We start from the raw sequence: 20919 nt of genomic DNA, 5'->3' as shown, positions 1-20919 counted from the left end.
ATGAACATAAATGCACTGACAGTTCAGGAGGGTGTCCCTGTGAAAGGCACAGGCAGGAACACAAGAGCTCTGTACTTTTCACTGAATTTTGTTCAAAACTAAAACTGTTATAAATACAAAGCCCTTTTCTAAATGAATGAATGAATGAATGAATGAATGAATAAAATAAAACTTAGCCAGAAAAATGTACCTATGAGAATACATGCATGAGTGAGGGTGGTGGGGTGGCAATGAGGAGTGGATACAGAAGCAAGTTTCAAGAAATGCAACACAGCTGGAAAGATGGCCCAGCGGTTAAAAGTACGTGCTTCTCTTTAACAGGACTCAGGCTGAGATCCCAGCACCCACGCAGTGGCTCACAACCACCTCGAACTCCAGTTCCAGGATACCCGACACTCTGCTGACCTCTATAGGCACAAGACACACACGTGGTTAACACATTATACAAACGCTCATACACATAAAATAAATAAATCTAAACAAAAAAGAGAAAAAGAAAGTGGCGCACACCTTTAATCACAGCACTCGGAAGGCAGTGACAGGCAGATCTCTGTGCATTCAGGGCCAGCCTGGTCTACAGAACGAGTTCCAGGACCGGCTCCAAAGCTACAGAGAAACCCTGCCTCAAAAAACCAAGGGGGTGGGGGGATAAAGAGAAACATAACAAAGACACACTATCGTTTCCTCGGTTCTGAGCCATTTCCTAAGGCATCCCTCAGACACAGGAGAACACCATCAGCTGTGAGGTTTGCCAAGATGCAGACAGAAGGGAAAGCATAGGTGTGTGTGAGCACAGCACATGTACCTGTGTGTCTTTGTCTGCATCTCCCTAGCTGGCCTCAAATAATCCTCCTATCTTAGCTTAAAGGGTGCTGGGAAAAGCAGGCATGAGCTACCATGCCAGCTCCATACATTTTTTAAAATTACATGTAAAGGTAAAGTAGAAACTGTATACATATCAAAATAAAAAGTGTATCTTTAAAAAAAAAAAAGATTTATTTATTTATTATGTATACAGTGTTCTGCCTGTGTATGTGCTTTCAGGCCAGAAGAGGGTACCAGGTCTCATTACAGATAGTTGTGAGCCACCATGTAGGTTGCTGAGAACTGAACTCGGGACCTCTGGAAGAACAGTCAGTGCTCTTAACCTCTGAGCCATCCCTCCAGCCCTAAAAAGTGTATCTTTAAGAACAAAAAGCAACTAAAAGAAGCAACAACACTGTCATGTGATCAATCACAGGAACAGCCTGAATTCTTAGAAATACATCTACTGGATTTTAATATATGGTAGTTGAGGAAGAATTAAAATCTAACCACAACACAGTGAATGTCCCCAGAAATGCTGGTCACAGGGTAGCCACACACATCCACTCAGCTCTTCCCAGGCTCAAGGACTGGGCATCCTGCACTGCCCAGCAACTGTCAGGCCAACCATGATTACCTGGTAAGGCGGTGATAAAGTCCCGCTGCAACATGGGCTTCAGGTAGGAGTTAATATGTCCATGCTGATAATGACACATTCGTGAGATAAGATGCTCCACAAATTCCACCTGATCCGATTCAGACCACTGGTCAAAGTACTTAATACACAAGTCCTTTTCTTTCTGGTAGTTCCCCTCTGACGGCCTCTTTCTGGAGACAATCACAGATGATGTTCCGTTACTTATCTGTTTTGGAAAAACAAAGAAACAATAATTAGCTAGAAAGGCCTTTCACCAATTTCATTAGAAATACTTTTTGTCCTACGGATTTAACCTTAAAATGCCAGTTTTAACCTAAACCAATTTCTCTGTTAATTTCTTTCTTCATTCATTTCATAATTAAAACGCAGCCAGGGCCTATGCATATCCTCAAATTAATGACCACAGTAATTGCTGAAGTTGCAGCTGTTTCCAAAGCTGACTGGTGTGTAAGCTCACCATTCCCCAATGCAATTCCACAACACCATCCCATCATTAGTAAGTCATTTTGGAAAGGATCATCTTAGAGGAACTAACTGCCCAACTTGACAAGGTGGCATCTGGTTGGCTAGTAGTAGTCTGTCTCACTTCTTCAAAATTAAAAGCTAATGTCAATCTTATACTCAAGTTATTTTCCAAGACCTCAGCTAAATGCCTAGACCCATGGATAATATTAAATGCTACATGTTTCCGCATATATATATATATATGATAAAGCTGAGCTTATAAATCATGCATAAAAGATTATTGACAATAGAATACTTAAAACAATATGCTATGATGTTATGTGAATATGCACATACTTTCTCCCCCTACACTTCTGAAATTTTTCATTTAATGCCTCCCCCCACGGGTTTCTCTGTAGCTTTGGAACCTGTCCTGGAACTAGCTCTGTAGATCAGGCTGGCCTCGAACTCACAGAGATCCACCTGTCTCTGCCTCCCGAGTGCTGGGATTAAAGATGTGCACCACTACCGCCCAGCTCACTTAATATGTTTACACTACAGCTAACCATAGGCAAGTATGATTACAGTTGGAGCAGGGCTGGCTGGCTACTGTACAGTAATGCTAACAATTCTCCAGGTATTAGCAGCTGGAGCCTATCAACACAGACTCTGTCTGTCTATCTGGATGAGAGCCCTAGAAACTGTTATCTCTAGCAAGTTCCTAGTGCTGCAGAGTCCACTAGACCAGACTGAACTTGAGGAACACATCGAGAACCCCAGTTTATCTCAATAGAAGAAGGAGCATGAAAATAAGTCCATCTACAATGTTCCGTTTTCTCCTAATAGTTGACCCCCTCTTTATTAGCTCCCATGACTAATAAATGTTGGCCAAACAGTTTAGGCTTTCCATTCTTTCCTTTGTCCTACTCCTCAGAAAACAGTCCAAAGTAACTCCTGTATACCCGGGAAAGTGTTCATCCTGGGTGGTTCCTATGTGATCACTGCGCTCCTTACAGCAATGTCTTTCTCCTCAGTTCCATCTACCTGTCCCTGCACATCAGCGTCATCTAATCTGATGGCCAATGAAATAGCTCAGGAACCCGCTTAACAGAAAGAGATCACTGACTCCAGAAAGTTGCTCTGTGGCTTCCATATTGTACTATAAAATGTGTATCTGTTAATTAAATTAATTAACTTAAAATTTAATTGAAACCATAGGACTCTGGATAAAGTACTGGGGAGGGTTCAATTCTAGTACTCCTGCCTTAGAGAAAGGAAAAAGAAAAAAGCCATAATATCACTTCTGGATGACAGTATCCAACAATCTAGAGGCTGGGAAGATGACTCAGCAAGTAAAAGCACTTGCTGTGCAAGCATGAGGCCCTGAGTTCAAATCTTCAGCATCCACTAAAACTCCAGGCATGGTTGCACATGCCTGTAACACTAGCATGAAGGCATGTGAACAAGCAGGTGCCAGAGCGCGGTGGCTAGCCAGGAGAGATGAAAATGCAAGTTTCCAGTTCAGCAGGAGAGCCCAGCTCAAGGGTAAGGCTGAGAATAACAGAAGACACTCAATGTGGAGACACATCTGCATACTCACACTATGTGCAACCAGACACACCCTGCACACCACAATAATTTAGTCTACATCCCTAGACTCAAAGCCACAAACACTACTAATGCTAGGAAGAATAGCACCTTCTATTTTAAAACAATCACATCAGGGGTTTGTTTTGTCCTGTTCTGTTTTGTTTTTCAAGGCCGGGTTTCTCTGTGTAGCCTTGGCTGTCCTGGAACTCATTCTGTAGACCAGACTGGCTTCAAACTCAGAGATCCACCTGCCTCTGCCTCGAGAGTGCTGGGCTTAAAGGCGTGCGCCACTAACACCCAACCACATCAATGCTTTTCTTATACATTTGCCCAGTCATTTGTCCATTGTTCCTGATGCCTGTCTACTCATATATACTAATAGGATATTCAGACCTGTAGAGATGAATTACAAATGTTCATTAATTCCATTATAAATTTGTTTCCAATATCTTATGTGGAATGAAGAGTTTTTATTACTGATATGTTCCCTAATTAAACTAGACTAAACTCATTGAAGAAAGACAGCTTCTAAATATTCAATGGAAACTTCTGGCCTTCCTTGACCCCCCCCCCAAAACAAACAAACAAACAAAAACTTTTCAGCTTTGTATCTCAAGTAAGTTTTTGTGTCTATATTTAGAGATAAGGTCAGAAAGCATTTATCTTCCACTTAATTTACTTTAACCATTCATGTCCAAGTAACTCTCCAGGCCATCTCCAATCCGGGGAGTAAGAATAATTCAATTGTTAATTCGCCTGTTACCACCAGAGGGCAGCATTGAACAGGCATTTAAAAGTTTTGCTTGTTGAAAGACATTCCCATCTAACCTACTCGAGATGTCTATGTTATTTTAAGCAGAGCAGTTATCATAATGTTATAACAGGAAAAAACATAAGTGACTGCCTAACTGCAAGCAATTGGTAATGCAAATTACAACACGCCATCTACACGGAACGGTTACAGTGTGGCCACTACAATTCCGCTTTAAGTAAAGTAAGGCTGCACTAAGGAGAGACAACTTTTGAATGATGGGAGAACAAAGGAAGCTGCAGAGTTTTACGGTGTTATGAACGCGATCATCTGTGGAAAGGGAAGCACACTAAGAACAAGGCTGCGTGTGTGTAGGATGCCAACTGTGGAGTCCTACAGACTTCATGTGTCCTTTCCTTCTCTACTCAACATCTAGGTGACCATTTCCCAGAACATCTGCTTTCACTACAGCTCAAACACAATTATGGCAACAGCCTGCATTTGTCTTGCTTCCTAACTCACACAGTATTTTCACACCTATTTTCTCATTTGATAGGCAAAAGGATTGTTGTTTCATTTACCATCGGGTTTCCTACAGAGTAACTCACTAGAGAGCCAGATGAAGAAACCTGGATGCTAAAGACTTGGGAGTCACTGCAAACTGAAGGTCAACAGTGAAGAGAACTATGGCCATGCAGATGTGGAAGAGGTCAAGCATGTTCCCTTTACACTTGATGCTCAAAAAAAACACAAACAGGATACATACACATTTTCAGCTTTTCCTTCCAGCTCCCTGGTGGACTCAGATAAACCCTGCTGGCATTATTTTACCTTGTCTCACTTCCTTTTAAATTTGTGTTTAATTTAATATATTATTCTAGCTAACTAACCTACCTCTGTAGTTTCTAACCAAAGAGCCCAGGTAACTTTTTGTTTTGCTTTGTTGTTTGTTCTATACATGCCTTTGCTCATGTCCTCACAAGAAAATGTTTATCAGAATCCTTAGTAAAAACATAAAGGTCTGCATGTCCCCAGACTCCCACCACAAATCCTGGGAGGTTGGAAGAAAAAAGAAGAGATCCACAAGAGACTGAAATGAAAGAAAAGGTACCCTACAGGAAGAGCAGAGTAGGGGTGGGGGTGGGTGCAAACCGAAAAAAGCAGCCCTTCTGACCAGTTTGCCCTTGGCTCTAAGCTAAAAGCTTCCACCATTCCCGGGTGGAGAATTTCCACGTGGTCTATCTTGGGCCAAAGAGCCAGTATTTTAGGGTACTGCCCTTCTGGAATCTTTCAGAAAACTCCAAAGTTATTTACTACTAGTAAGGACCTTTCCCTGAGGAAATGATGGGCTAGTAGGTGGCTTCTGAATCTAGCAACCCAGCCTGCACAAAGCAGAGGCTGGGCCCTGGTCTCAGTGAGGACACGAGCAAGGGTAGAGTTTATCTACAGTAATCTGCTAGCTCATTGTGCCTACCTGCCAAAGAGCACTTTTCTTTGGGGACTCATCTTCATTTTGATCTTCCATAACTGAAGTGTTCTAAAGGGGGAAAAACAGGTTATTTGAATTATGCCGAGTTCTACAAGACCTAAGTGACTACAAGACATAAACTTTGAGATCTCAAACTAGAGTAGATGAACGCAAACTCTGGCTTGTGGCTAACATATGTCATTCTGGGTCAAGCTATTCAGCTTTCATAAATCAACAGTAAGCATACAGTCTTCACTAATGGAGGCTGGGCATGACTGGGAACCAGCTCACTTGTGGGGTAGGGTTGAGGTACACCTTCATCGTCATCATTTTTGGCTTGTGGCAGGAAATTTAGTGCCTCACAAGTTCCCAATAGTTGCATGCAATGTCTCCTGGAATGCTACTGTTCAGTAATGCATTCCATCCACTAGAATTACAAGTGACAAGGCCCTCCAAGTACCCTCTCCCCCTCCCTCCATAGCTCCATAGCATACAGGGGTGCCCCAATGTTCTCCCTCAAAAGAATGCTGTTAGTCACTAACAATCTGGCTTGCCTTCTTTCAGAACACATTTTCCCCCATTTATGTATTTACTACACAAAGAAGCACTGTGTAATTATCCCTTCTGGTGACCTAGTGGCTCAACAGATGCCCATTAATTGGAGATTATACATGATTGGGTTTTCTCTCTTGAAGCTCCTACCTAACAGCTAAAAGCGGCCTGGGGCTAGCTCTCCAAGGTTCCTTCCCAAACCTAGGACTCTTAAGATAGGAGCACTTAACTACTTAACTACTGTTTTCTGGAAGGTTCATTATAGATTTATTAACATTACCAACATTATGAGATCTGTTTACATCTTTAGGTGTGAGCTTCTTTCTCAAACGCTCTTACTTTTCCCTTTATCTCTTAAGTCCTGAAATGTTTGGGCGATGCCCACAGAGATGCCCAACAGATCAAGGGGAAACCCCCAACAGTCAACTGGAGTCGCCACTGAGCAAGAATCACTGCTTTCTACCTTAGTGGCACAGTAGGAGAGCCAAAGTAAGTTAGAATATTGACGTGGTCACTCAGTGTGGAAGCCTTGGAAAGGAAAGTCATTCATCACACAGAGCCCCAGGGTACAGTGAGAGTACCAGTGCTGTTCCTGATGATGAAGCTCCACCTTCATCACCCCCCTTCCCAGCGCTGAGGCTGCTGCTTTCCCAAGGTTACCTTAAAGTGTGTTTACAGCTTCAGTAACCTGGGCAGTAGAATGGCTAGGGAGGGAGAATGTCAAGGTCAGTGACAAGAGAAAGAGGGTAGGGAGAGGAAGGGGCAGGCAGTGCGTCCCCAGTAGCAATAGTGGACAATCCTGAAGCAGAAGGAGAAGCAGCGAACAAATGCTGTGCTTATGAAGGTCTCTCCACGTCACTGTGGTTCGCGGCTGCCTGAAACAGCCTTGGAGACGGCAAAATGAGAATGTGACTCAGTACCTCATCCCTGAGTATTACAAAGTGATAGATAGGTCATGGCGGCAGCAGCCAGGAATGGCAAGGAGATGACAGGCAACGGGGCGAGGCAGAGGCAGGGGATCTTTATGAGCTCAAGGTCAGCATGGTCCACAGAGTGAGTTTCCAGCATAGACAGGGCTAAGCAGAGAAGCGTTGTCTCAAAACAAACAAACAAACAAAAAGGCAAGGAGACAGAAGCATGGTTAGAAGCACAAGAAGAACATGGAACAGATGGGAAGTGGAAGAGAGCCAGGCCCCTCATAATTCATAAGGCCTGTATATATTCTAAGCTTAAACTTTCTGGAATTCAGTGTCTTGATCCTTACTGCCTAAGTATGGCAGTTACAAAGAGTGGTTCTGACCTAAGCAGATTTGAATGAATTGGCTCCCACAGGCCCATAGACAATAGCACTATTAAGAGGTATGGCCTTGTTGGAGGTTTCAAAAGCTCAAGTCAGACCTAGCGGCTGACATCGCCTGCTGACTGCAGATCAAGATGTAGAACTCTCACCACTGGGGTTGGAGAGAAGGCCCAGAGGTTAAAAGCACTGGCTGCTCTTCCAGAAATCCGTAGTTCAATTCCCAGTACCCACATGGTAGTGGCTCACAATCATCTGTAATGAGGTCTGGCACCCTCTTCTGGTGCAGGCATACATGCAGACAGAACATTGTATACAGAATAAATAAATAAATCTTAAAAAGAAAAAAAAAAGAACTCTCAGCTCCTTCTCCAGCACCATGTCTGCCTGCACACCACCGCCATATTCCACTATGATGATAATGGACTAAACTTCTGAACTGTAAATTAAATGTTTTCCTTTATAAAAGTTGCTGTGGTCATGGTGTCTCTTCAGAGCAATCAAACCCTAACTAAGACACACCATGATGTTTTTCTTCAATGAAGGAAGAAGCAAACCCTTCAAGAGTTCTGCAGACTACACTAGTTAACAGCCATCATTACAGCAAGAAATTTTAATTCATCTATTTCAAATAGGGAAAGCATTATTTGTACGGCTGAGAAGAAGACAGCTCTTCTGAAGAAATGCCAACGATTCTCTTCAGGCTGGACTACCGAGGCTAACCGATTACACTTCAATGAAACATGACAAGTTTCCCCTCCTACATATTTCTCTTGCAGATTTCTCAGCTTTCTCTTACAGATTCTTGAGAAAAGCAACCAACAGAGGACAGTACTCAAGCTAGGCTGATGAGACTGGGTTTCATGACCTTTCCCCTCTACAGCTCAAACTCAGGCCCTTGTTTTGCTAGGAAGCACCTGAGCACTGAACCACAGTCCCAGTGAATCACTTCCAAACAGTATTTAATCCTACATGGCATGAGAAATGCTGAGAGAAAACAGGACCTGGGCTCTAAGTTTGAGAAAGGCTGCCTATGCCCATGAACACACACAATCACTTGTTTGCGCACATTCCAGTAAGCAACCAGACTACCATACAATCTGTAAGGCATTCTAATGCTAAGTCAAACCAATTCTGTTTCGTGCTGCTTCCCTCAAGCTAGTTAGACCCGAGCAGCCCCCAGCAGCAGGAGCTGCAGAGAGCTCAGCACGTATCCACAAACACTGGGCTGACTATGGAGAGAGCTCAGCACGTATCCACAAACACTGGGCTGACTGTGGAGGAGTCTTAGTCTTCCCACTTCAACACACAGCTCTGGTGCAAAGAAAAGGGCCACCCCAACAACCACAAGCAGAAGCACTTCTCCAATCTGCTGTGTGGGGTAAGTGACGACGGCAACCATGGGTACTTCTCTTAAGAGAGCCTTTTGTGGGCTGGAGAGATGGATCAGCGATTGGGAGCCCTGGCTGATCTTCTAAGAACTCAGGTTCAATTCCCAGTGCCCACGTGGCAGCTAACAACTATTGTGACTCCAAGATTTGACACCCTCAAACAGACAGACACACACACAACAGTGCACATAAAGTAAAAATAAAATTTAAAAAAAAAAGAGAAAAGTTGCTGGTGTCATGCAGGCACAACAGGCACCTCCCCCCCCCCACACACACACACTTTTTTGTTTCACTGAGTTTTACTTCTTAAAGGCAACAGGCAAGCACCCACAGGTTCAGGATTCAGGTGGAATCAAGGTTAGTTACATCCAAATCTCAGGTGAAACCACGGGCTCAGCCAATCTGAGAGGTTGAACACCCTCCTGGCTCCCTCACCTGCCTGTTTGTAATCACTTCTTGTCTTCTGCATGTATCTCCCAGTAGCACAAAATGCAAATAAGCAAACATTTAGACCCTCCTATTCTGAACCCACAATCAAACAATCCACTCAGGAATACAGCAGCTGGACTCTGGGGCGGTTGGTCTGGGAACTACTGGTATAGGAACAAAAAATTTCTTTTATGGCAGCTGCATTATAGAAATTAAGAGGCATCCCAGGCCTCTACTTGTGCCTGAAGCATGGCAATGTAACCATCAAAATTGTCTCCAGATTGCCACTTGTTCAGAGAAGGGGAGGGCAAAATCACCCTGCCACTTAAAAGGCACTGCCCTAGGAGTGTGTGCTGTGCACTGGCCTTCAGGAAACACTCAGCAGCCCCAGGGACAGCATGGGAGGGTCTTCACTTACAGCTTGACTGCAGCACTGCCCTAGCTCTTTGTGGAGTGTGAGATTACAGACAACCCTCTGGGCTAAGTCCTGCTTACCACCATCCAATCAGTTACTTGAGAATCTAATAACAAGAGTTCTCACTAGAGGCCATGTGCTCAAACAAAACTTTTGTAAGTTCTTTGAGTAATTCTGATTTGTGTCTGTTTAAACCTCATTGCTATGGCAAAATGGTGTGGCTATGGGAACCTAAGGAAAGATGCCTCTCTAATACCACCACAATGTACCCAACCCAACCAACATGCAAGACTCCGCCAAATGCCACTAGAATCTAATTGTTGGTATCTTCTGCAAGTAATATTCAATTACATTAAAAACGACATCACACACCCTATCCAACAGTTCTTCCAAGGGTAGTAATAACAACAGTTGCCATTTTTAAAATTATACCTGTGCAAGTGCCATACCCACATGTGGAAGGCAGAGTGCAATCTGCAGCAGGTTCTCTCCCTCGATCTACCACGCAGGTCCCAGAAATCAATCAGCTCATCAAGCTTTTTTTGTTTTGTTTTGTTTTTTTTTAATGGGTTTTACCCATTAAACCACTGCTCTGGCCAAAAACATTACCATTTAATGACTTCCCAAAACAGTCAGGCCTTGAAACTTTTAAAACTTTATATGAATTGCCTCTATTCCTTACAATAACCCTATATGACAGTACATAAATTCTATTCTACCAATGGAGAGAACCATGACTCAGAAATAGTACGCACTCTGCCTGATGTAACAGATCAGTAAGTGTCAGCCTCTTTCTACATGCATGAGTGCCCCTCAGCAACAGGCCACACACAGCAGCTAAAGCTCGAGGAAGATCCCAATCTTGTTTGGAAGACACCTTTTCTACCATCACATGGAAACTCCAGGCACTGAGGATATGGCCTTCAGAAACACCATTCTTCACAGGACCCCAGTGGAAGGGCTGCAAATCCACCTTCCTGTGAGGCCAAGACAGGAAGACACTGAGTCTGAAGCCAGCTGAGACTACAGGGTGAGTTCTGAAGCCACCATAGACAATGCAGCCAGACCACATGTCTCCAAACTACAGGTAAAAAGAGGGCGGGTACATCTGGGTGGTAGAGTGCTTGCCTGGCATGCACAGGTCCTGGGTTCCAGTCTCAGAGCAAACCTACCCAGTATTCCAAGCATTAATCAAGCAGTATAAATTCTCATCCTGAGGAAGAAACATTGGCTTGATTAGTTGGATCTCTATTAAATGTATCCAATCAAAGATAAAAGAATTTTTAAAATTCCATTTTTTAAAAAAAAAAGCTAATTTTTAAAAATGTCTTAGATACATGCAATAGTCTGTGACAAAGGCTCAGCAGCAGCAGCCACCTTCTCTACCATGACTCTGCTGACTTCTCCCAGACTGGAATGGAGAAAGGCACAGGAGCTGTAAAGCAGTATGTGATTTTCTGCAGCCATGACAAACATCACTACAGGTCTGCTCCCAACACCTCCTCTCCATTTTCATTCAGCTTGCAGATGAGCAGTGAAGTTTCTTTGCTGATAAGTGCAACCAACCAACACAGAAGATATTTCACTTCAAAAATTCCCTAATGTGAGAATCATCTAAAAGGAACATTCATTATTTTTAAAAACTGCATATTCTGCAGTAAGCATGAGGTTAAGAACCATTAAGACATTCTACTTTCAATAAACTTTCCATACAAAAATAAGTCTCTTGTGTGCTTTTCCAGCCGCTGGCTGGAGCCCACCAGTCAATTTGATGGGCTGCAACCAGCATTTTTAAAATTGAAGAAGAAAAGAGGGGAAGAAGGAACAGCAGCAGGAAGAGGAGGAGGAGCAGGAGGAACACAAGGAGGAGACAATGACCTTAGGCACTCACTTAACCCACAGAGTAAAGCATAAATTCACAGAAAAGGCTCTGGGGGCAGTGGGTGGGCGTGGTGTGTGGGAAAATCCAAATTTCAAGCAAGCCAACACAATCATTGCAATCAGCATGACAACTAACCAAAACTCCTGAATGACACCAACTTTCTATGTCTCTGGAAAGCAGAGGTCACAAAGGGGAAGAAATGTGCTTTTATATACTGAGTAAAATTTCAGAAAGGACACCAAAATGTTATTCATAGTTATTAATGTGGTTTTCAAGACATTTCTCTACCTTCTTTGTCCAGGTTCTGTGTGCTCTGAGACAGGTCTCAGAAGGCTGAGGGTCAGGCACAGGTGCTGCGCCCCACCACACCCAACTCTCACTGGCCCTCCCTAGTGAGTAGTGATGTCATTTCTGCCCGGAATCCTAGGATAGTAACTTCCCTGAGCCTGGCTTCCTCTGCTTGACTACTTATCACTGAAATCCTTAAATACAACAGCAGTTTGTTCATTTTGTTTCTAAATACTATCGACTGAAGATGTAGCTCAAAAGCATAGTGCTTGCCTGCATGATGCTCTGTATTCATCCCCCCCCCCCCCCCCCAACCACTCATGCAAGCAGTTACTTCCACCCCAGCTTTTCCTTTGTTCTTCCTTAGTGTCTGGGGATGACCTAGGGCCTCTCAGTGCCAGTGAGCCATGCACTTCTGGGCCACATCCCAACCCTCCCAGCCCACTTCCAGCATTTATAAATAACTATCATATCTTCTGGTGTGCACATACCAGGGTCTATTTACAAGTCAACTGAGTCATGGCAGTATATTGGCAATCCCCCAAAGTGTGTGCCTAGCTACGGCTTCATAAGGGTCTTGTTTTCATAGTATTTCTTTTTCCTTAGCCTATTCCTACAGTACCATTGATTTTCCAGCCATAAGATGATATACAGTTCCCTTTCTAGCTTAATGTAATATAAAAATATGTGAAATAAGTAAAAGACCAACAAATTACAGTATGTAGATACACAGCTGTCTCTCAGTATTCATGCAGGCCTCATCTTGGGAACCTCCCAGACACCAAAATGGAAGGACAACTGCAGTGTTTGCTCTTAAACTACTTACATGCTCTTCAAGTCACCTCTAGACTCCTCACAATCCTGCCCATGAAATGCTCTGTGAAGAGAAGCCATCACACTGTACTGTTCACTGGATAATTACAGCAGGAAAAATATGTTCACAAACCGATACAGACACAGTGGGGGGATTTTCCTTTTGTTTCTTTTTAGTATTCTTAATCTGAAGTTGACTCTCAGTGCAGGTAGACTTCTGTTTACCACAAATTGTGAAGACAAGTCCAACTATTACATATTAGTGAGACTTTTTTTAAAGATTTATTTTTATTGTATGAGTGTTTGCCTACATGTATGTATGTGCACCATGTGCACGTCTGATTCAGAGACCGGAAGAGGATACTGGAAGCCCTGGAACTGCTGCTGTAGACAGCTGTAAGCTGCCATGTGGGTATTGAGAACTGAACCTGGGGCCTCCACAAGAGTAGCATGTATACTTAACCACTAAGCCCTGGAGATACTAATTTAACAATGAAAAGGGTCTGGGCCACACTGAATGGAGATCTCATCATGCAAATACAATAAATAGATGGAAGGAAGAAGGAGGGAAGGGGAAGGGGAGGGAGGGAGGGAGGAATTCCTACAGCATAACACTGCTCATCAGTCAAAATAATTCAAAGCTTGAAAAATGTTTATCTTGGTTTGCTTCTAGTTAAAGTCATTGTAAAAGAAAATAAAAAGCGCACCTACCGGTGAAATCTGCCAAAGCTAGAAATATCATACCACATCACAATCAGTACTTAAAACATTATTGCTCAACTATAGATTATATCATGATGGTTACATTTACTATGTGATAGCTACCACTTGCTAAGTAACAAAAACTGGAGAGAAAAAAAGAAAACAAAAACAAACAAAAAGCTCACCTTAAAAAAGAAAGAGATAGGCCGGGCGGTGGTGCACACCTTTAATTCCAGCTCTCGGGAGAGAGAGGCAAATGGTTTTCTATGAGTTCAAGGCCAGCCTGCCTGGTCCACAGAACAAGTTCTAGGATCGCCAGAACTACACATAAAAATCCTGTCTCAAAAACAACAAAAAACACAAAAGTATAAAGAGATAATGGATTCAACATAATGGTAGTCAAAGTATCATTAGGTTTCTCTGGGCAAGCCTCTTCCCCCCCCCCCCCCCCCCGCTCCATTTCCCACCACAGACACATTCAGCTGATTTAGAAGTTCACAGAGAAATACAAAGGGCCCCGGAGAATCAAAGCAATCTAACAAACTAAGCTAGGGAATCCACACCATAGAATACCAAGTACTAGTATATACTATAAAGGACATTTCCACAGGCAGACGTGTACACAAATGATTTATGGAAGGACACCACATATTAAATTTACCTGACTAAATACTGTTGACCCTTAGGTACAGTAGGAAGAGAATGGACTTTTTAGTTAAGACACCATAGCAATATTAAAAATATCCTAAGCCTTCTCTCAAACAAACTAATCTACACCAGAGATCTAAATGTAAACAATAAATAATAAAGCTATTATTATTTATCTACAAAACATTCTTAGGATCTTGGGATGGACAAATTTTCTTGAACAGAACACATTATTTATTGTTATGATAAATGTGATCATTTGTACTATAGTTAAATAACTCCATCCATTGAAAACATTGCATGTATGATGTGCACATGAGTGGAGACCAGGGGTCAATGTCAACTGTCTTCCATGATCCCCAGCTAATTTATTTTTGAGACAGACATTCTCTGAATCTGGAGCTTCTGGGTTCAGTGAGGCTGGCCGGTCAGGGTGTATTTCATTTCATAAATGGATGAGCAAGCTGCTCTGATTCTCCAATTTCCCATGTATTTTCCTGTGAGCATCCTTTATCAAACAGTCACTTCCCACTCTTCACATTTCCTGCCCTGTGAACAGAGAGGACCTTCTTCCTGACAGTCACTCAGCTTCTAAGTAGGAATAGTCATGAAGGCAGCTTTAAGGTTCTTCAAAAAGGGCAATGACACCAGAAGAAAACTTTTGAATATGAAGAAGAAATGAAGGAATAAATGCAAAGAATAAAAAAGAAAAATGATAAAAATCAAACTATACACTCGTTACTATTAACTAACAAACACAAGATGTTACTAACAGAAATTAAAGACACAAATATCTAATCGAAAGACTTAAGCTGTCAGTATCATTGGCAGAGTCAATCAATGCAATCTCTGTGAAAATCCCAAGTGCTTTGGGAAGGAAAAAAAAATCCATCCTAAAACTTTCATGAATCTCCAACAAGACCACAAATAGAAAAAAAAAAAAAAACAGGAACAAAGTTGGGTTTCAAAGAATTTTGAAATTAAAGTTTACAACAAAGCAGCAGTAATCAAAACATGGCTCTTCATAAAGAGACAACAGAACAGCCAGTTGCAACAGACATGTTCAGAATACCTAATTCTCAAAACTCACCCACTATTAAAAGACGACACTTTAAATATAATTGCCTCTGATTCTAATCTGAGAGCCCCAGAAGATGCTTGGGAACCTGTACTTCATAATGGATGACCATAAGGGATGACGAAGGTAAGACTTTTAAAACATCTCTGCAATTCTAGGACCCCGGAGACAGAGGCAGGTGGATCTCTGTGAGCTCTGGCTTGCCTGGTTTACAGAATGAGTTTCAGGCCAGTCAGGATATGTAATAAAACTCTATCTCAAAAAAATATTTTAAAAAATAAATATCTACCTAACATCATAATTAATGTCCCAAGATGAAATATTTCCCCATACTCAAGAACAAAGCTAGAATACTCATTCATATACCAAAACAAATTTTATTAGTCATAGCCAGTGTACCAGAGTAAGAAAACACAAAATAAAACAGCAAAAACATTGCTAACGGCATGCTTGTATAGGAGGAGAAAGAGACGAAAAAAGAAACACATACAAGAAAAGTAATAAATACATAACAAATTTGTAAAGCAATTGTTGAATAGTAACACAAGACCCAGGCACTCAGCAAAACCAGAAAGCACGGACATCAGCAGAAAACTAAAAGAAGCATGGTACTTCCTTGCATTTCTACAGGCCATTGACAGATCAGACATGAAATCAGAGTTTGGCATCAGAGTGTCACAACTAACAGGGATGAAGGGTGCATAGTAAGAGGTAGCCTTTGAAAGGCAATTCTTAAGGACAAAACATAATATGAGAAGCACTTTGTGGAAGAAAGCCCTCAACTTAATAAAGAACATCTACACGAATCCTACAGCCAATACCACACTTGTTGGAAAAAGTTAACTTTTCGGCTAAAGTCAGAAACGCCAATACTTTCAATAGTATATTAGAATCCTGAGTTAGTGCAGACACAGGATGGGAGGATGGTAAAACTCTCTTTCATATGACATGACTAAAAACAGACAGGAGGAGGGTGCTGGAGAGAGGGCTCAGTGGTTAAAAGCACCCACATGGTGATTCACAAACGTCTCTAACTATCACTAGTTTTACCTGACAACCACAAGATGTTGCTAAAAGAAATTAAAGACAAACATTTAGACACCCTGCTTCCACATCACAAGACTTAAAACTGTCAGTTATCACCACAGAGTCAGAAATACAGTGCAATCTCTGTCAGAATCCCAAGTGCTTTGAGAAGAAAAGTCCACCTAAAACTTCTATGACTCTCTAACAAGACCACAAATAGGGAGAAAAATTTTGAAAAACAGGAACAAAGTTGGGTTTCCCAGGGCAATCAGATTCCAGAGCATCTGATGTCCTCTTCTGGCTTCCAAGGGCGCCAGGCATGCACAAACATACATGCATGCAGAAAAACCTCCATACACACATTAAATAAAAGGAGGAGGAAGAGGAGGAGGAGGAGGAGGCGGCGGCGGCAGCTGGATCTCTATGAGTTTGAGGTCAGCCTGGTCTACAGAGTGAGTTCCAGAATGGCTAGAGCTAAACAGAGAAACCCTATCTGGGGTGGAGGTGGGGTGTGTTAACATCCTATACTGAATAAGCAAATATAGCAAAGATACAGACCACATACTTAAGACCAACTGATCTTGACAAAGAACAAAGCTTCTTCAACAAATGGTGCTAGAACAACCAGACAAATAAGCCAGTAACACTAGACACAAGCCTCTCACTTTTCCCAAAATTAATTTGAATAAACAACAGGAAAAAAAAAGAAAAACTTGTTAATAAGATGTTAACAAAAGCCAGAGGACAGAGAGATGGTTCAGCAAGTAAAGGTATTTGCCACCAAGCGTGAGGACCTGAGTTCAATGCCTGGGTCGCATGTGATAGAAGGAGTAGTTGAGTCTGCAGGTTGTCCTCTGATTTCCACATATATCAGATAGATATATAATCAGTCAATCAGTGTAACTTTAAAAAATTTTTCAGAGGCCAGATGTGGTGATCTCTGTGAATTCAAGGTCAGCCTGATCTACATAGCAAGTCCCACACAGTTGGGACTACATAGAGACCCTGTCTCGATAATCAAATGAACAGATCAAGGGCTATAAGTATTTCAACATTATAAATACATAAGAATAAACCTTTCTATTTTAAAGTTTTTCCCCCTCACCAGGCAGTGGCAGTGCATGCCTTTAATCCCAGCACTCAGGAGACCAAGGCAGGAAAATCTCTTGAGTTCAAGGCCAGCCTGGTCTACAAAATGAGTTCCAGGACAGCCAGGGCTACACAGAGAAACCCTGTCTCAAAAACCAAAAAAAGCATATACACACACACACACACACACACAAAACTTCCTTATGAGGCGAGACAAGTAGAAAGTAAAGCTCATATGGAAAAATGAACCTGTACATTGCTCAAGAAAGAGGGAGGAAGGAGAAAGGAGAGAGAGAAGAAGGGGAGCTTCTAGAGGGAATCATCTTGCCTCTGTAACGGAGGAGCTTATGGAACACTAAGGCAGAAGGAACCCTTCAGCCTTTGCAAGCTTTAGTCTCTGTTTCAACCACTCAATTTTTCTGCACAGTACAATATAAAAGTACAGGCATCAAGTAAACAGCAGTGGATGTGTATCCATGTGACTATGTTTACATATCCAAGGCTGGATTTGGCCTGTGGGTCAGTATGCCAAACTCCAGTCTAACAGAAGAGAATGCCCAGAAATAGACTCCAGAAGACATGAAAACTTAGGCCAGGATAACAGTGGCATCTCAGTGACTGGAGAAGCTCTAAACAAGCACTGTGGGGACAACTGGTCAACAACTTGGGAACATAAATTAGAGCTACACTTCACAGAACCTCCATCAACAGATTTCACAAAGTCTGGAGAATGGACATGTAAATACTGGGGAGAAACATGGATTAAATTGTTATAGCCTGTGGGACGAGGTGGCCGAGTGGTTAAGGCGATGGACTGCTAAATTGTTACAGCCTAGAACAGTATGCACAACCCTTTGAGAGGAAAATCCAGCAACATATATACACACCTCTTCATCTAGTAATGCTGCCACCGGGAATTTTCACTGAAGAAATACTAAAATTCAATCACAATATGAAAATATGCGTACACTGCTTCTGGGCTTCAGTGTTACAAGGCTAGCACCCTTACAGTTTCAACTGTCTCATCAGCTCAAGTTTGTTCATTTTTAAACAGTAAAAAAGTATTCATTTAACACATTTACTTTTCAGTAATATAAGTCATTCTAAAACTATTTCCTAAGACTAAGTAAGTGGAAAAGTGGAAATTACAAGTCATATTTCTCAGTGTTAGAAGGGGAATTACAAACCAGGGATGGTGGCACACACCTTTAATCCCAGCACTAGGGAGGCAGAGGCAGACAGATCTCTGAGTTCAAGACCAGTCTGATCTATAGAAGGAGTTCTAGTACAGTCAGATCTAACAGAAAAAAACTTGTCTTGGAAAGAAATGAATGAATGAATGAATGAATGAATGGATGAATGAATGAATGATCAAAATGAAGCTATAGATATAGAAAAGTCATCTAGTTGTGTGTGGTGTCTCCCAGTGGGACTGAAGAAGTAAGGAAGAATGCCATAGGTTTGAAGATAACCCAGACTACACAGTGAGTTCCAGGAAAAATGTGGACAGTTTGGAGGCAGTGGGTACAGGTCAGCAGCAGAGCACATGCTTAGCATGCAGGGATCCCTGGGATCGATCCTCAGCACCAGAACCCCCCTGCCAAAAAAAATAAATAAATAAAGACAGGGCTGCTCACTATATAGCTCTGGCTGTCCTAGAACTTATTACATAGACCAGACTGGCCTTGAACTCATAGAGATTCTCCTGCCTCAGTCTCTAAAGTGCTTGTGGGATCAAAGGCATAATACACTACTATACCTGGCATATATATACAATTTATACACACACACACACACACACACACACACACACACACACACATATACACGTTTGGGACAGGGTTTCTGTGTGTAGCCCTTGTTGTCCTGGAACTCGTTCCCTAGACCTGGCTGCCTACTTCTGCCTCCCTGGTGTTGGAATTAAAGGCATGTGCCACTACCACCTGGCTCAAAAAAAATTTTTTTAAAGAAAAGTAAGCACTCAGTTCCCTAAAATAATGTAAATTAAGACAACAATTTTTCTTACTGGGTTATTAACACCAATATTCTTGAGGGGAAAAACTAATAGGACTCAGTCCTCACATGCATTTGGAAAATAATATTCAAACAACTGTAAAGCTAACTGGTGACCACAACAATCATTAACTCTCCACTTGGGAGGCTGAGGCAGGAAGACCTTACTAAAGCACAAATAGAGGAATGAGACTGTACTGCAGCTGGGGTTTGAACTCATGGGGGTTTCAATCCATAAAAAGGTGGAGGTTTCAGAGAGAAACAAACTCCGCTTCCTAGAACACTGGCTGGGCCCAGAAGCGATGGCATCACAACAACATTAAGCTTGAACACTTCTACCCAAATATGGGAAATCCATGTAAAAAACCAAGCAGGCAAGGCAGCCAAATACCAGCATTCCAGAAGGAGAGCAAAAAATCCCTGGGGGAAGATAGCTAACTAGACCTGCCAGGGAGCATCAGATTCAGCAGGAGACCCTGCCTCAAGAGTAGAAGGACAGCCAACATAAACTCTGGGCTTCCATAGCACATTCACACAGATGTGAACACTCATACAAATGTGTGCACACACACTGATATCCTTTCTACAAATGATTTTTTTTCATCCCCAGAGTACTTCCTTGCCCCACCAACCTCTTCCTCTTCTCAACTAGTTCCCCACCCCATCACATCTTTTCATTTCATTTTCTTTTGGTACCCACTGAGATTAATTAGGGCTGCTTACATGCAAATGGGCACCTTGACCAGTAACTACCCAACTGAAGAAAATGTCTCTCTCCATTAACCAGTAACTACACTTCTACCTGCAGGAGGAGTGAATGGGACTTCAAACCCACTCCCTCTGGCTCTTTCTGACAGAATGCTAAAAGTAGGTCTTTGCTGATAAGCAAAACTGCTGGAGAAGAAAATGATGGTTGTGTCATGCCCAGAAGAAAGTGTTCCTTCCACAAGTCCCCTGCCTCTCCCAGCTCTTAGTTTCTTTCAGCCCCCTCTTCTATGATGTTCCCTGAGTCCTAGAAAAGGTGAGAAAAATGTTTCATTTGGAGTTCAACTTTTCAAGAGTCAGTTATTTCCAGCATTCTGACCAATAATAATAAGCCTCTGCAATTACCACAGCCCACTGAAAAAGTACGCCTCTGATGACAGCGCTGATCCATGGCAAAACCAAAACTATTTTGAAGGTGCCTATGCCCAGTTAGCAAAAATCACAGCAGTTGCTCCCCCCCCCCATAAGGCCCACGGCCTCCCTGTCCTGGTTCTGGCTAGGTTTATAGTACCAGGGGTCGGGGGTGAACTCCCTCCTGAAGTACCAGTTTCAGATCCAATCAGAGAGTAATGGGTTATCCCTGAACACCCTGACACACACACACCCCTTAAACTATTACAGTCAGATGATCTTAAGAAGCACCTGGGGCCAGCAAGGTGCCTCTGCAGGTAAGGGCACTTGCTCTGCAATCCTGAGTAACTGGGCTCAACCCTCAAAAGCCCTGTAAAGGTGCAAGGAGAGAACCAACTCCACAGTGTCCTCTGACCTCCAAGTATGCACGTACACACCCACACACCCACAGAGAAAGAGAGAGAG

The 20919-nt window shown here is 42.5% G+C and overlaps 1 protein-coding gene across 6 annotated transcripts in view; it reads right to left on the bottom strand.

The window, feature by feature from the left end:
* Fbxw11 (F-box and WD repeat domain containing 11) overlaps positions 1 to 20919 on the bottom strand; it is a 103225-nt gene that overhangs the window by 31173 nt on the left and 51133 nt on the right. For 4 of the 6 annotated variants that reach the window (XM_013347496.2, XM_005350369.3, XM_026780267.1 and 1 more), the window contains 2 exons: positions 5722 to 5784; positions 1442 to 1667 (listed from right to left, as the gene is read on the bottom strand). In XM_013347496.2, coding sequence (XP_013202950.1) covers positions 1442 to 1667; positions 5722 to 5784 — 289 coding nt within the window. The remainder of the gene's footprint in view (positions 1 to 1441; positions 1668 to 5721; positions 5785 to 20919) is intronic. The other 2 variants (XM_013347498.2, XM_013347499.2) reach the window with 1 other exon arrangement.

Source organism: Microtus ochrogaster, chromosome 7 (assembly GCF_000317375.1).
Source record: "Microtus ochrogaster isolate Prairie Vole_2 chromosome 7, MicOch1.0, whole genome shotgun sequence".
In the NCBI taxonomy this organism is placed as follows: Eukaryota; Metazoa; Chordata; class Mammalia; order Rodentia; family Cricetidae; genus Microtus; species Microtus ochrogaster.
Note: the sequence above shows the minus strand (reverse complement) of the source record. Positions and strands in the feature narration are given on the sequence as shown.